Consider the following 16,740-nt stretch of genomic DNA (forward strand, 5'->3'; position numbering starts at 1 on the left):
CCGCAGCGGCAGCAGCGCGGCGGGACCGCCCGGGGATGCAGCCGCGCTAAGAACAAAAGCCCCTGGACGCGCTCGCGCTCCGCGGCTCCGAAGCGGCCCCGCTCCGGCCTCATTGGAATCTCCGAGCCTTCCTCCGCCCAGTCGGATCGACTCCCCGGACGCCCCCCCGCGCCGCAAACGCGCTGCCCCTGCTCGCCGTCCCGGGTCCTCGGCATCGCCCCGGCACCCGAGCACCGCGCTGCCCTCCCGGCATCGCCCCGGGACCCCAGCATCGCCGCTCGCCGCCGTGGGACCTTGGCTTTGCCCTTCGCACGGCAGGTAGCGGGTCCATCCCAGAAGGATGCGTTTCTTGCCGTGGGGATTCTGGCTGCTGTGTGTCGCCTCCGCGCCGGCCCGCGGTGACAGCGGCAACAAGGCGAGGAGCTGCGCCGAGGTGCGGCAGCTGTATGGGGCCAAGGGCTTCAGCCTGGGCGGCGTGCCCCAGGCGGAGATCTCCGGTGAGTCCCGCGGTCGGGCACCCCCTCTCTGCCTCCGCGGCGCCCGGGAGCCGGGCACCCCCTGACCTCCCGCACCCCCGTCTCCCGGAGGGACCGGGACCCCTTCTTTCTCTCTCCTCTTGCATTCCCCTCCCTTTATTCTCTGCCCTCGCAGCTACCCCAGTACCGGGCACCCTCCGCTTCTCCCCCTGCACCGCTCGCTTCTCCCTTTCGCCCTGGGAAACAAGCACTCCCTCTGTCTACCCTCGCACCCCTCTGGGAACCAGGCAACCCCTCTCTGCCCTCGCACCCCCTTCTCCCCTCACCCTCTCTCTCTCCCTGCCTTTGCCCCCCTGGGTCTCTCTCCAGCCGTGTGGATGCGATCAGAGCTGAAGGGCGGGGGGAGGGGGTCGCGCCGAGTGGCGTGCGGCGCTTTTCCTTTTTCATTGTCTCGTTTCTCAGTGCAATCGAAACGGTCGAGGGGTTTTGCCTCGAAAGTCGGGGTAGATCAGGCTGTAATGGGGCTTGGTGTCAGAGCTGTGAAATGTCACGAGGTTACGAGAGAGAAGAATTGATTTTTCTTAATCTTCTTTTGGGTAGGAAACAAACCTGTAAATGGCATTTGTCAGTTGTTAGAAATGAAGCAGGAGTAAAATGACCCGGTGTAAAGCACGTAGAGCATAGAGAAAACCTGACCAACCCACCTCCGAGCGTGTCCCTTTGCCTTCGTTCTGGTTTTGGACAAACCTTACTTGATTTCCTTCTCTCTGCAGAAACCCACTGAAATACCATTGAACGTTCAAGGTCTGGTTTATATTGGGTTGGTTCTTTTGGGATTTTGGGGTTTTGTTTTTTGTTTTTTATTATTATTATTTTTCCTGAAGGGAAATACGCTGAGGTGTTGTACTTCTTTTTAAAAAAAATTCTTGTTGAAGTTTTGATACACCAACTTGTGATCCACATCTGAGAGCTTTCTCCTCGCTCGTGGGAAGCTTCCTCCCTCAGACAAAGCATAAAACATGCAGGCGTACGTGCCAAAGCTGACCTACAGGGACATCCCAGTAAAATTACAGTTTGTAGTTTGCTTCTGAGCTACAGAATGTCTTATGTTGAATATTTCATTGTGTAGTTTTCCAGGGAAACCAATTAATTTTCTGACCCATGAATGGAAAAGCTTGAACCATATGAATGTCTCGTAAGTGTAAACAAATTAATACTTTATTTGTCAAGTTGCAACAAAGAGTAAGTTTCCAAAGTAAAATGCGCGATCCTTGAAGTTAAGCAGGGGGGAATTTCAAAATCATTTGAACTTCACTATTAATAGAACAGTAATTCAGTTGAGCAAGAAAGTGGCTTTTTGTAAATTTGCATCAGATTATTGCAAATGTGAATATATTTTGCAGTCGTGTTTCAAGTGGAATATTCTTGGAAGACTGTATGTTTACAAATACTCATGGAGATGGCTACGGCATTGTACGCAGGGATAGTACTACAGGGGCAGTCCCTGAGGATTGTGTGAGCTGTGCTTATGCAGGTTAGCAGTAAGGAAAGTGTCTTGTGGCTACAAATGAGTGAAATTCAAATAGTGACAGAGGACACAAAGGTTTACAGAAGCCTAGAAACCTTGTTTCCTACCGTTTGGTGTTACGAGGGTGTACGCTAGCAATCGTAACCAACAGTATCAAAAATTACAGTATCAAACCAGGCATCTCTGTCTGTACTGTAAACAGGGTAACTCTCTAGGTAAATGCTATAAAATTGTGAGGAATACCACACAGAAAGTCGTATGAAGTGCTTGGGAAAAAAGGTTCTACACATATGCCTGCTGCTGATATTATTAGCCTTATATTTCAAACCACTAACTGACTTAATGATTTCATTTGTAATTGTCATGTGTACCTCCTGATTGAGACACATTCAGGAATACCCTTTTCTATTGCTGTACTGCATACCCAGTATGGTTAAAACCTTGATGTACATTAATACTAACCTCAGAAATGTTCCTGATAAAGTATAGAGCTGTGCATTGCGTATGCTTTTTAGCAATTGTGCAGGTTAGTGCAGAAGTTCATGCCAATTTTGTTATCTTCACAAGGAATAATCTCGAGACCTGCCTGTAGTGTCCCCCCGTGTCATAAATACAAGGCTGTGCCATTTATTGTTCTGTGTTTTGTGGAAATAATCATTGCGTAAGGCTGGTTTCAGTAGCATTAGTTCAGGAGTTGTCTTTGGTGTGTAGGGGGTCTTGTCAGGGTTACACCTGACTGATGCTTGTATATGCTGACAAGCCAGCAAATGACAACAGTGGCCAAGCGCATGCAAGAGAACCGGGTGATCAGGGCCAGTCAACATGGGTTCATGAAAGGCAGGTCTTGCCAAACAAACCCGATCACCTTCTATGATAAAGTGACTCGACTACTGGGCAAGGGAAAGGCTGTGGATGTGGTCTTCCTGGACTTCAATAAAGTCTTTGACACAGTTTCTCACAGTATTCTGCTTCGGAAACTGTCAGCCTCTGGCCTGGACAGGCGCACACTCTCCTGGGTGGAAAAATGGTTGGATGGCCGGGCCCAGAGAGTGGTGATAAATGGCGTTAAATCCAGCTGGAGGCCAGTTATAAGTGGGGTTCCCCAGGGCTCAGTGCTGGGTCCAGCCCTGTTCAATGTCTTCATCAATGACCTGGACGAAGGCATTGAGTGCACCCTTAGCAAGTTTGCGGATGACACTAAGCTGGGTGGAAGTGTCGATCTGCTGGAGGGTAGGGAGGCTCCAAAGGGATCTGAACGGGCTGGACCACTGGGCTGAGACCAATGGCATGAGGTTTAACAAGGCCAAATGCCGGGTCCTGCACTTGAGGCGCAACAACCCTATGCAGTGCTACAGACTAGGAGAAGCCTGGCTGGAAAGCTGCCTGGAGGAGAGGGACCTGGGGGTGTTGGTTGACAGCCAACTGAACATGAGCCAGCAGTGTGCCCAGGTGGCCAAAAAGGCCAATGGCATCTTGGCTTGTATCAGAAATGGCGTGACCAGCAGGTCCAGGGAGGTTATCCTCCCTCTGTACTCGGCACTGATGAGACCGCTCCTTGAATTTTGTGTTCAGTTCTGGGCCCCTCACCCCAAGAAGGATGTTGAGGCTCTGGAGCGAGTCCAGAGAAGAGCAACAAAGCTGGTGAAGTGGCTGGAGGAGTGGCTGAGAGAGCTGGGATTGTTTAGCCTGGAGAATAGGAGGCTGAGGGGAGACCTCATTGCTCTCTACAACTACCTGAAAGAAGGTTGTGGAGAGGAGAATGGTGGCCTCTTCTCCCAGTTGACAGGGGACAGGACGAGAAGGAATGGCCTCAAGCTCCGCCAGGGGAGGTTGAGGCTTAACATTAGGAAAAATTTTTTCATGGAAAGGGTCATTGGGCACTGGAACAGTCTGCCTAGGGAGGTGGTTGATTCACCTTCCCTGGAGGTGTTTAAGGCACAGATGGACGAGGCGCTGAGGCATGTGCTTTAGTGATTGATAGGAATGGTTGGACTCGATGATCCTGTGGGTCTTTTCGAACCTGGTGATTCTAAGATTCTATGATTCTAAGTTAAAAAATGCTGGTGAAGATGGTTCAGTGGTGGCTCCAGTTGGGCCTGTGCTGAGGTTTCCTTGTGGTGCGTTCTCTGTGTTGTCAGAAAGCTTGAAGAGCTACCCCAAGAACCATATTTTTGTCTTGTTTCCAACCCCTCCAGAAGCAAAAGCCCTGCACTTTGTCCCTTTCCAAGGAAATGTTGCTGTTCCTTCTCTTCCCACGGCTTGCCCTGAAGCAAAGGGGAAACCCCCTTTCTTAGCCCTGCAGCCTTGTCCCCAAAACAGTGCTCCTGTGCTAGGCCGACCTCGCTCCTGTCTGCTTTGATCTGGCTCCAGATGCTATTTGGTGTGTATTGCTGTCATGCCAGCCTGGCACCAGGAGCCAAACCACATGCTGCTTGCACCCCCAGGGCTTGACTCCAAAAGGAGTTTAGTAAGCTCCCATGATGCAGGCTCTGACTCAGGCTGAGATGGCTGTGTCTGTGTTGGTTTTAGAACACTTACTGCACACTTTACACCTTCCAATCTGTATTCTTTGTTATGATTTAAGAAGATTATGAGTAATATGAAGTCTCCATAGCTCAGCAGAAGGCAGTGCCTGCTAATGACTGTACAGATGAGTTAGAGAAGCGTGGTGATTAGCCGGCTAATAGATAAGCATCTGATTCAGGGATAGATTCTTGGCTTACTAGATTTCTCATGAGCCATCTAGACATGGGTTCCTGTTTTTTTGCTAATGTTGTACAATGCCTTTAACATGTCTAAATACTTTAAATGTGTCGGGTACTGTTATTAAGTCTGTTTAGGGAATACGCAAGGTGTTAATCTCACTCTTTGAAGTCAATGGCAAAACTCCTAAACATGAGAGAACTGTCTGCTCATATTAGTAATCCTGACAGACAGATGTACACTCAGAGTCTCCTGTGAAAGATCTGCCTCGGAGAAAGTTTCTAACACCGGGGGAAACTCTCCCAGTTCCTTGGATTCTTGCTTCCATCTAACTTCAGCAAAGTTTCCCGTATGTCGGAGAGTGTTCCCACTCACTGGCTGGGTGGCACATAGCCCTCTTCTGTGATTGCTACAAAATGTGGGCAAACAGCATGGGAGCTTTTAGTTCTTCTGTTTCCTCTTGAGTCTTCTGGAGGTAGCAAGCCTCAGTTCCTGCTTTCCCACATTCTTGCTATCCAGACACCATCACCCCATCGTGGTCCCCCACTCTGGTGACTACAGGGCCGGTCTTGGTCTTGCAGCGTGGTTTGTGATGGGAGAGAGCAAGCCTGTGGCTGAAAATATTGCGCTTTAGGGGCGATAACCGGCTTTCTCTGTTGACTTGATGGAGCGGTTTAGGATTACTGATGTTGGATGGATGACTGCTGCCCAGTGTTTCAAACAGAGAACTGTACTGGAGAAGATTTTAGAGGTGTGATTTGATGTGGATGTGTTTGGCCCTTGCTCACTGTCTGGGCTAGGCTTTTGCTTGGGTTTGTTTATTCCCGAGATTAGTCCTTCCTAGACTTGGCTTGCTGCTAAGCTAAGCTTGTTGGTATGGTCAATGTGTGTAGTGCAGCGAAAGAGGAGGAGGGCACAGAATAAAGCCATCAGGACTGTATTGCTGCTCATCCAGTCACATATCTCACGAGTATGCTTCCCTAGTTCCTTAGCCGAAAGGCATTGGAACATTATTTTTAACCTTTTAGTCCTTTTAGACTGCATAATTCAGCCTTGTAAGGAAAAAAAAAGTGAAGTGCACGTATTAGAGCCATTTGAAGGGGAGTTAGCAGAGTAGAGACCAGGTCTGGCTACAGGATGTGACTTGATGAGGCTTTCAGAGTACAAAGAACGCAATGAAACCCAATATTGGAAGGCATTTCAATTCTGGCAATTGCAAATTTGGAGATGTAAATGCAAAAAATGGGCAAACGTGAATCTGTGGTATGAAAAACAAAATCTGGGGCTCCTCCACTCTCACGGAAAGATCTTTCCCATAGGATTGCAAGGGGTCACTCAGTTGCTCCAGTTCTCTTTGAGGTTGTTAGATTTGGTTTGTAGTTACTCAAGGCAGACAGGATTGCTCAAGGTCAGCTGCCATACGGTGAACTCCCAAGTGCAATACCAACCCATTTATACTAATGAATTTGTTAAGGGCAAATTGGAATGGCCTTCGGAGCCTGTTTGGTTTAGAGTACTGTTTCTGATGAGGCGTAACACAGGGAATTGTGCCTTTTCCTCCATCTGGCAATTATATTGGTGTGAACGGTAGAAGAGGCCGTACCAAATTGTGCATCGCCATTTCCCTCCAACTTCATATACTTAGAAATTTGCATATTTCACATTTTGTGATTGTTGTGTTGTTTTGTGACTGTGGGATGTCTGCACACAGAACCCTGGTGAGATTTATGGAGACCAAGGGGCTCCCTCTGCCGGATCGGTGGGGGAGCGAGTGGAGCCTGGCAGAAGCTGCTTCACACTCGGATGTTGTTTACAGCTTTGTGGGGCTGACATTATTTTTAAGAAAATGTCCCTTTCTGTCACCGTGATATGGATGATGAAGCTTCATCACATAATTATCCTTATCGGCTGTGTCTGACTAAACTATTTCAACGGCTTCTTTTGTTGGGGAAGCCTGGTATTTTCAAAAAAAACCTATGTGTCTGCAGACCCCCCCATTGCTGCATCAAACTACAGAGCTCACCTCATCTCCCCTTTCTCTGTTCTTGCCCTGCAAGAGCCCTCCTTTGTTTAAGAACCCGCCAGACTCTGCATGTGCCGGATGGGTTTGATAGGAGATGTGCGGCTTTTGGCAGGGATTGTGAAGCAGTTGGTTTAATGTTCTGTTGCTTTCAGTGCAATTGTCTGACAGTGAGGGGACCAGATAGATATATTCCTCTGGGTAATTTCAATAATTAAGTGTACTTTGACTTAACCAAAGGCAGGGAGGGAACTAATAACTTGATTATCAAAAACGTGTATTTAGAGCCAGAGGTTTTATTTTCCTCACAGGTCACAACAATGATAACTGAAGAGGGAGGGCATGGAGTGTCTGCCCAGCAGCAGCTGAGCACAGTCTCTGTACCCCACCACTGCTGCCCATCGGACAAGGGAGGGGGAATTATGTATGATCTATTTTTATTGCAGCATCAGATTGCATTGGGCACAGTATAGAGAGCGAAAGCAGGGTAAAAGGATGGTTCATGCCTTAGAGAGCTGTTGGACTGAGCAGTAATCCTGACCCTGCTGGCTGCAATAGTCTGTGCTGTGTGGCTGGGGCCGGTGCCACCGGTTTGGTCTCCTGGCAGCAGCTTGGGTGTTCCTGTTGCTTGTTTTGTGGAACTGGGGGAGAGAGGAGCAGTGGGGGGTGGGAAGGTCACTGGCAGGTGTCATTGGTGTAGGGAGAACTTCTGTATCTTCTTTCAGCGTTCAGCAAGAAATATAAGCCAGGAACGTCAGGGGAAAACTAGGTAAACAAACACCTCGGTTTTGTGGAAATCCTCAGGCTTCCTTGGGAGAAACAGCTTCAGTTTCTGTATGCTGCCCTGGCCCCTGCTGAACACAACGTATTTGTATATGTAGGGTTTCTTTCTTTGATCCAGGAGGTGCTTTTGTGTATTTGTAGCAGGCAGATAGCTTTACGGAGGAGGTAGTGTCAAGACAGCAAATTGCTCTAGTGCACAGTTGGCCTTGCCAGCTCTACCCAGCTTCTGGAACACGGTATGTGTTGCATCCAAATGGGATTGCTTGCTTTCCTGCAAACAGAAAAACACCAAGCAGCTCCCAAGATGGTGCACGTGTTGCTCCCGCTTGGAAAAGCAGTAAAAAAAGCCCCCACAGTGAGTTGTCTTCAGTGAGGCATCCTGTCCTGCAGTGGCAGGGTATCTCCTGCCTGAAAGGCAGCCAACTCCCTTTACTCCGTGTGCTGCACAGCTGCCGCCTGGACCAGCAGGGCTTGGCTTGAGCTGCCTTCGATACGGGCAAGGGTCCCCCGTGTTCCCTTGAATGTTCTGCCTGCAGCAGTCGCGTAGCAAATGGGTAGAGTTACCTTTTCAGCTTTTCCTGTAGAAGACCATCTCCTTAGCCGAGTGTTAATTCAAAAAGGAGCTGGGCTTGCTACTTCTGGCTGTGAGACTGTAGGGAGAGCACTGTATGCGGACTGCCATTTGTCCTTTCTGCACTTTCTGTGTCGATTGAGTCTTCCTGAAAAGCCTAAACAAGTCTCTCCTTGTTTCCATTTGTACAAATTCAGTCAAAGTTGGGACATCTTTTTCAGTACTTCTCCATATACTTACTACCAGGCACAGCCATAAGAAGGAGGGAGAGGTTCAGTGGGTAGCTTGGTGAGGTGGACATGCCACCTGCTTGGGTGGTCCAGAGCAAGTCTGCACAGAGTATCTTCATCTTTAAATCTCCCAGGAAAAAAGTCACTTCATCTTGCTTTCCTGTGTGTGGAATGAGGATTGACAGTGTCTTCCTGGTAGCTGTGACGATGACTGACCAATCGTGATGAGGAGAGACCTAGGGAAGGAACAACCTAAAGCCTTTAGGAACCCTTGTAGCAGTTGATTGAAGATTATTCCATCGTGTTTTGTAGATTGTTTGCGCAAAGTTGCTGTAGCTGCTGTTGCATTAGGACATTTCCCCTCAAAGTTAAAATACAAAACTCTGTGAAAGCAGAAAATGTCCATTTTTTTCCCCTCTCTCAGCTGCGAAGGACAGACTGCCCTGTCCCCTGATGGAAATAGATCCTGACACTTCTTTGCTCAGTGTATTATATCCCTGACAGGTGAAGCCTGTCTGTAAGTAACACATGATTCCCAGGGAATCGAGTTACCTCTGTTCCCAGACTGTTCTGCAAAAAATAATGAAGCTTTAGACTCTAGACCTTTAAAAAGCTTGTCTGTGAGCTGGGTCAGCCACTTCTGCACAGCAATGTGTTTCCCTTTTACTTGGAATTCTTTAGATACGGAAGACATTTTGGGTTTTTTTCCCCCTTTTCTTACAGCTGGAATGAGGAGGCTGTGCTGTGGCAGTTATTTGAAATGCTCAAGCTCCACAATTTAATAAGTACATTCATCACAATTGTGTTGAATGTACAGAGATTATAAAACTAATTTAATTTTTGGGGCATTTTCATGTACAGGGCAGCATGAATCAAAACTACAGAGTTACCCAGTTGTTCTGAGCTCCTGTGCTAGCAACAGAAGCAAACCAATTTTTTTAAATTGCTGTGCACTCTTCTGGAATATTGAAAGAAGAAAACAGCAACAAAAAAGTTTTACTGTGGTTTCAAGGAGCAGTATGGTAGTACTTATGCAGACAGTCAATCTTTTATATGACTTAAATGCAAATGCTCTGACAAGTAGTTTTGGCTTGCAAAAAATTGGTATTTTATAGGATTGTAAAACTATGTAATTTAGTTGGAGTGTTTCCACTAGTTTTACACAAGTCTTTTGCCTTTTAGCTGGAGCAGACAGACACTTCTAAAATATAAATATTTTAGCAATTATTTTAGTTGTCAATTTGTTCATAAATAAAAATATAATAACAGCACTGTCAAAAATTAAAATTGCTTTTACATTGTTTAAAAAACAGATGAAAGAGGGTGCTTCAGTCTCTTCTGCTCTCAGTCCATGTTGTTGCAGTAAAGTTTGCAGCGATTTGATTGTGCAGTTGATTCTGAAGTGATGCCTGAGCATGGTGTACAGTGAATATTTGAGTGGTGTGGCAGGACTTCTGTATTAGCATCCATTGTCTGTTCCTGCAGTATTTCCAGATAAGCTGAACGGTGGAAATCGGGTGCTACAATGATAGCAGGAGAGAGGCTGGGTCCTGCTCTCCATCTGGATGCAGATTTTCACCATGAAGCTGGACAAAGCCCCTTTGCTTTGCTCTGCTTAGCAGTTTCCTCTACCATAAACACTAAATTGGAATGAGAGCACTTGAATAACTCACAGGAAGTTTGGTTTATTAAACTCTAGTCCCTAGATGTAAGGGTGCCTTAAAAGAGAGCTGTAGCCTTCTCCCTGATGAAGTTGCTTGCTGTGCACAGCTGCATGGGTTTAAAGCAGTTGTATAACTAATATAGAGTTTACAAACATCTGGTTGGCTTTGTGAGGGAATAAAGCCATGCAACCCTCCTCCCCCTCTCTTTTCGTTTGTGGGAGGTCTCATAGAAGCCTCCATGAGGAGGGGAGAGGAGGCTGGTACTTTTATTAGAGAGGCTGTCTGAGGCCAGACCACGGCTAGAGACTCATCTGCTGTGAATTTGAGGAAGGGATGCACAATAGTGGGAACCCATGGGTAAAAATCCCATTGCCTCAGATGCGGTCTCCCCCGGGCCCGGGCCCCATGCTGTCTGGTGGTGGTGGGATGGAGCAACATCGTGACTGCTTGGTTTTCCTGGGGTTGGTGTAGAGGAGGGGTTGGTGTAGAGGAGGGGTTGGTGTAGAGGAGGGGTTGGTGTAGAGGAGGGGTTGGTGTAGAGGAGGGGTTGGGAAGTGCCTGGGGAGGTCAGGGGAGTGTTCCAGCTTGACTTTTCCCTTTTGTCTGCCACTGACATGTTCCCTAAATGAATTTAAGCCCAGATAAGCAAAAGGTGATATGATGTTATATGAATATATGCATGAACTATATAACACATTGGGTAGTGCCGCCATGGAGGTGCTGTCCTCAGGTCAGCAGTTGGATACTACGCGAGTTTGCATGTTTGTCCTCTTCCTAGGCTTTGCGTGAAGTTGGTTGGGCATAGTGTCTGTTGGAATTGCTGTGTCTTGGGAAGCTGTATTTGATATTATTTGATCAGTTACTGTTTACTATTAACTTAACATCAATATGTAGCAGAGATAATTAGGGGGAGAAAAAATTTTGATTTGGAAAGCATGGCTTAAATTATGTTGTATGCCAGAGTGTATGTCAGGTGATAATACGTGATACTACTTATTAGATAAATTAATGCAAGTTGGTCAAAATTGTTAGACGTGGAGGATTGAAATCAAATGTGAGAGGGCAAAGCAGAGTACTGTAAATTGCTCTTTAGGTTAGGTTTACCTGGCAATTGTTTAACTTGACTAGTTGCAGAATATGAGCCAAATCATGCTAGAGAAGGACTTGTTTAAGCAACCTACATCCAGCCTCAGGCATACGGTGTGCTGGCATCCTACTCTTTGCCTCTCTTCCCGTGAAGTTTCACACGTGTTTCTTGTTGTGTTGACGTCTAGCAGGTCTGTTTTGTGCCCAAAATACAAGCTTTTGCAGGCTCATGGTGGATGTGTGCTGGGCTTGTGATGGCTGAGGCCACCGTCTGTCCACGTGCCCTGCGTTCACAAACTCATACGCCTGTCATGCAGCTGGTTAAGCCATCTGTGGGGTATGATGTGATCCCTTTACTTTGAGATAGCGTACAACTTTGCTCTCACGGCACATGGGAATCATTGCTATGGCTTTAAATGAAGCAACAAGTCATCCCAGTACAAAGCTGAGGCTCCATTTGCTTCACTTTCTGTGTTACTATTAATGTGCCTTTGGCATCCAGAACAATTTTGTGTTTGAAAGGGATGGAGCAAAGAGCTATGCCTTTTTGAAAGCTGACTGCTGCTATTGTATGAAATAACACCATAAAAGAAGTTACGGTTTATTGCCAAAACACTGGAAGCAGCTTGTGGGTTTTATACATTTATATATATATGCATGTGCACCCATATGTGGGGTGGTAGCTCTGAAAGGGAATTTGGACAAGTGGCTCTGGAGCCTGTGCTTTAGGAGATGTAGACTGGACCACCCTCAGCTTTGGCTGGAGGAGGGGAGGTGGCCTGTTCTGGGCTTCTCCCTGGTGATGCTGGTTCAGTCTTGCCTGTGCCACTGTCCCTGTGGGACCAGCCTTCCCTGCCTAGCTTAGATGTGCAGCAGCCTCCCAAGGTGAAGGTGAGCAGCTGGACAACCAACCATACCTGTTTCCAACATGTCCATCCTGGACAGCAGCACAGAGCTTGTTGGGCTGTGTTCGCGTGTACTGCTCTGTTCAGTTGTGGGATCACTTCAAGCCCTAAATGTCTCCATGCCATGCAGATGCCTTTTTTTATCTGGACAGCTGCCTGTCGCCAAGTGGGCTGGTTTTGACACTCTGTAGGACAGTACTTACAGGGGAAACCTAAAACAACTGTGACAGAGCTTTTGCAGGACTAAGTAAAGTGATATCTCCACTAGTAAATCTTCACAGGTGTTAGCAAATGTAAATAAGCAAAGCTTAAGCTGTGACTTTGCTCTTGTTAAAATAAATGGAGAGTAAATACCTACTGATGCGGGGTGCATTTTGACTGTAAACCAGAAAAGAAAGCCTCTGGGTTTAAGTGCACTATAATTTCTCCCACCATCCTGTATCAGCTGTCTGGGGCCTGGAGTTTTGTCTTAATAAGTAACACTGCAGCTACTGTTTGTGCTGCACTGAAGCAATCTCCCGTCACAGTCATAAATAATTGTTTTCACTGCTACCAATACGCTTTATGACGAGGTTGAGGGCTTAAATTCCTAAATATATTTGCTGGTGTATATGTGTCCAACATCGTGCTGTCTTGTGTTATCCTGCCATCACTGATATTTTGAGCATGTTATATCGCTTGGGCTGACGAGGGTATCCTTTTTGCCAGGTAAAGACATGAGAAATTACTCTTTCCAGTGTTCTTTGAGAGCAGTGGTTGCTCTGAAAGCCTGGTGTGCCTGCATGTGCCAAGACCCCTGCAACCCCAAACTTGTAGAAGTGGTGTGCAAAAACCATGTTCCTGGGCTGTTTTGAAAATAGAGGGATGCAGGGTTTGTGTAGTACATTATATTTACACAATAATTAATTAAAGAAAATAAATTATTTGCATGCTTTATGCAAAAATTGTGGTGTGCTTGTGCAACTGCATCTGGAGCATGATGTCCTCTTTCAGGCTACCCTGTAAAGGAGAGCTGGAGCAATTCTGGCACAGGACAAGGAGATGGTGATTGTGCCCCTGTATCAGCATTGTTGAGGCTGCACCTCAAATCCTGGGCTTAGTTTTGGGCCCCTCACTACAAGAAGGACATAGAGGGGCTGGAGCACGTCCAGAGAAGGGGAATGAAACTGATGAAGGGGCTGGAGAACAGGGATTATGAGAGGCAACTGAGGGACCTGGGGTTGTTTAGCCTGGAGAAGAGGAGGCTGAGGGAAGACCTTATCGCTATGAACAGCTGCCTGAAAGGAGGCTCTAGAGAGGTGGATGTTGGTTGCTTCTCCCATGTAACAAGTGATAGGATAAGAGGCAATGGCCTTAAGTTGCACCATGGGAGGTTCAGATTAGGTATTGGGAAAAATTTCTTCAGCAAAAGGTCTCTCAGACACTGGCAGAGGCTGTCCAGGGATGTGGTGGAGTCCCCATCACTGGAGGGATTTTAAAGACAGGTAGACACGGTGCTCAGGAATATGGTTTAGTAGTGGACAGGTACAGTTGGACTTGATGATATCAAAGGTCTTTTCCATCCAAACGATTCTATGATTTTTATGGTCAGGGTGCAAGAGTACGTGATGTTCAAGGGGAAGCTGTGAAACCAGAGTTCAGCACTGAGAAGTAAAGCCTATAAGAAAGGAGGCTAGTGGAGATCCCACTGCTATCTACGACTACATAATAGGTGGTAACAGAGAAAACAGAGGTAGATTTGGGTGCACAGGGCAGGATGGGAGGTGGTGGACACAAGCTGAAACTGGGGGAGATTTTTGTTTGATACAATGGAAAACTTTTGCAACATGAGTGATTGGTCAGTAGAACAGGAGCTCAGGAAGGTGGCGGGATTTCTGTCCTTGAACATATTGGAGTTTTAGTGGATGAGGCCCTGGATCACCTCCTCTAGTTTGCCTTGCTTTCAGTGAGGGATTGCACTAGATGGCTTCAAAAGATGTTTTGGCTTTAATTATTCTGAAATTCTGTGCAAATGCTGCAATCGTGCCATACACAGACAAATTGGGGGTGTACAAAGGTAAAGCGCCTTCATTAATGAAGGCCTTCAGAGGAGGAGTGAAACAAAATCCTTCTGGTAGTGCTATGTTATGTTTCTATTTTGTGATTTTATTTATTAGTTTATGAAATATGACATCAAGTGAAATCAAAGAGGAGAAGAAGTGTTCTCCTACATGAGTTAAAACCTGTGCTGGTACTCTGGAGATGAGAGTTCAATTTTCTGCTCTTGCACATGTCTCTGGCATAACCTTGGGTGAGTCACTTAATCTGCCTGTATCTCCAGTGCCCATCTGTGCACTGCTGTCTTTAAATTAGAATATCTTTTTTTGTAATTCGTCTTTTAATTATAAAGTCTTGGAGTACCGAGTCTCCCTATTTCTCTATATTTCACTATTCAGTACTTCGCACAATGGGATTATAAATCTGCATCAGTCCTGTGATACATGAATAATAAACAGTAACAGCATAATTTAGGGCCGCACTCTGCCTCTGTTCTCATGATGTATAAAGACGGGAGGGGTTTGCTGATTAAAATGTTGTGCTGTTAAACCTAATGAAGATACATGGGGCTTACTGAGTATATTTTTAGGAGCCTGTTGTTGGCTCTTTTGGTTTGTTGTGGTTTTTTATTTTGATTCATTACTCATTGATTGCAGGTATCTAAACTATTTTCTTGGCAGATCAGAGAATAATAAATTCCTTTAATCTGTATCTTTTTTGATTTAAGTAGTGTTTATTGGGCACTGGAACAGGCTGCCCAGGGAGGTGGTTGAGTCACCTTCCCTGGAGGTGTTTAAGGCACGGGTGGATGAGGTGCTGAGGGATATGGTTTAGTGTTTGATGGGAACGGTTGGACTCGATGATCCGGTGGGTCTCTTCCAACCTGGTTATTCTGTGATTCTGTGATTCTCTGATTCTGTTAACTCATTACTTTGTATTTCATTCTGTACATAATGAACTTTGTTCATTGTGTGGTGGAAAAGAGTTGGACTGCAGACACAGAATTGGATTCTCTGGTTCTTTTGAAGATACAAGCTAAAACTGCAGAGTCACTAAACATTTACTGGAGCTTTGATTGAAGGTTACCAGTAGGGGTACCACTGGTACCTCTTTGCAGGCTTGGATACAGGCTAACACTGCTTCCTTTGTTCCATGCTTGGCCTTGCATTACGTTTGTTGCCTTATTTTTAGATAGTTAAACTGGTGACTACTATATAGACAGCTATTTTTGTCTTGATTTTGTAAGACAACGTTTAATAAAATCCTGTGTAGTACAATCTTAATTATTACAGAGATACTTTAAATTTGTGATTGTGGAAATACTGTGTTGAACTACCTCCTACACAGTGTAACAGTGTGTTCAGACCTTCCCATTTCAGCTACAGCCAAGGGAATAAATACTGCAGTTGCTCAGGGGTGCAGTGTTCTCTAGTGCCACACCGCTGAGCATGTGGGACTACCCATTTCTCTCAGTTCTTCATCCTGTAATTTCTGTCATCATTTCATCATGGAAGACTCAATGAACCCTATGCAGCAGGCATTGGCTGTCCTGCTTTGTTGTGCCGGGGCAGCTTCTAGTGCAGTGGCAGCGCTGAGGAGGCTGTCACCAACCCAAGAGAGTACACACAAGTCGGGGTTACGCCATCACTTTGCTTTCACATCAGCAACTCAGTTCAGCCCCTGAGGCTAACATCCACTGTATGGTATACAACAGAACCTAAAATACACAGTACCAGGGAGGGCAGCAGGACATGTGGAATCACTCTGAAAATGAGCAGTAGATTGTTCATCCATTGCTGCCTGCTCTTACACCCTGGCAGGCTGGCTTCGTGCATGCCTCCTTCAGTTCTGCAGCTATTCACACAGAAACCTGAAAAGCAGTAAAAGTACTACTAAGACTTTCCCCTCATCGACAAGGCTGAGAGTCTGGAGCAGACCATGAAGCCTGCGAATGCAGCAGCCCTTGGTAGAAATGTAGTTTTTCTCTTAGGTTATTATCAGATTTTTAGCTAGTATGAAGTAAAGGTAAAGAGATTTTGGTGTGAAACCATGCTGAATGGCTTCTGAGGGTTTGCTAGCATGTCATGGAAAGGTTCAGTATACTGTATGTTAAAGATCGGTGTTGAAATGTTTGTTTTGGGCTTGCTACTGTATTCTGCTTAGTCATCAGGAGAAGACCACTTATAGCACTGTTATTGCCTGACTGTTCTCACCAAGAGGATGGGACTCCCTTTTCATTAGGAGTCACATGGAGAAGACAAGGGGCAATGGGTCTAAGTTCCTCCTAGGGAGACTCCAGTTGGATTCCAGAAGAAAATTGTTCACCATGAGAACAGTTAAACATTGGAAAAATCTCCCCAGGGAAGTGGTGGATTCCTCTACACTAGAAACTTTGTAAGTTTCAACTTGACAGGGTGCTGGGCCGTCTCACTGAAACTACAGATCACCTAAAAAGGTTGGACCAGATGATCCTTGAGGTCCCTTCAAACCTCTCATTCTGTGATTCTATGAAATTTAAAGCAGTGCCCTTTCCTGCAAAATAAACCAGGAGAGAGGTCCTGGATGCCCTAGAATACTGAGCTGCTGCTCTGGAGATACTTTGCCCTCCTGGGAAGGGGTTGTTCTTTGCAGTGTCCCCCACAAAAGCCCTCTTAATGTGAGTGACATTACCCACATTTGTCAGAAGAGAAAATGATGCTTGCCGAATTTGCAAATCACAGTTGTGTTTCTGTCGGCT

At 46.2% G+C, this 16,740-nt stretch overlaps 1 protein-coding gene across 1 annotated transcript in view; it reads left to right on the forward strand.

Moving 5' to 3' along the window:
- The first annotated feature begins 254 nt into the window (after positions 1 to 254).
- Positions 255 to 16,740, forward strand: part of GPC1 (glypican 1) — a 246,312-nt gene continuing 229,826 nt past the window's right edge. The window contains exon 1 of the mRNA XM_069864878.1: positions 255 to 497. Coding sequence (XP_069720979.1) covers positions 341 to 497 — 157 coding nt within the window. The 5' untranslated portion in view covers positions 255 to 340. The remainder of the gene's footprint in view (positions 498 to 16,740) is intronic.

The sequence above is a fragment of the Phaenicophaeus curvirostris genome, chromosome 10 (assembly GCF_032191515.1).
Source record: "Phaenicophaeus curvirostris isolate KB17595 chromosome 10, BPBGC_Pcur_1.0, whole genome shotgun sequence".
NCBI classification, from domain to species: Eukaryota; Metazoa; Chordata; class Aves; order Cuculiformes; family Cuculidae; genus Phaenicophaeus; species Phaenicophaeus curvirostris.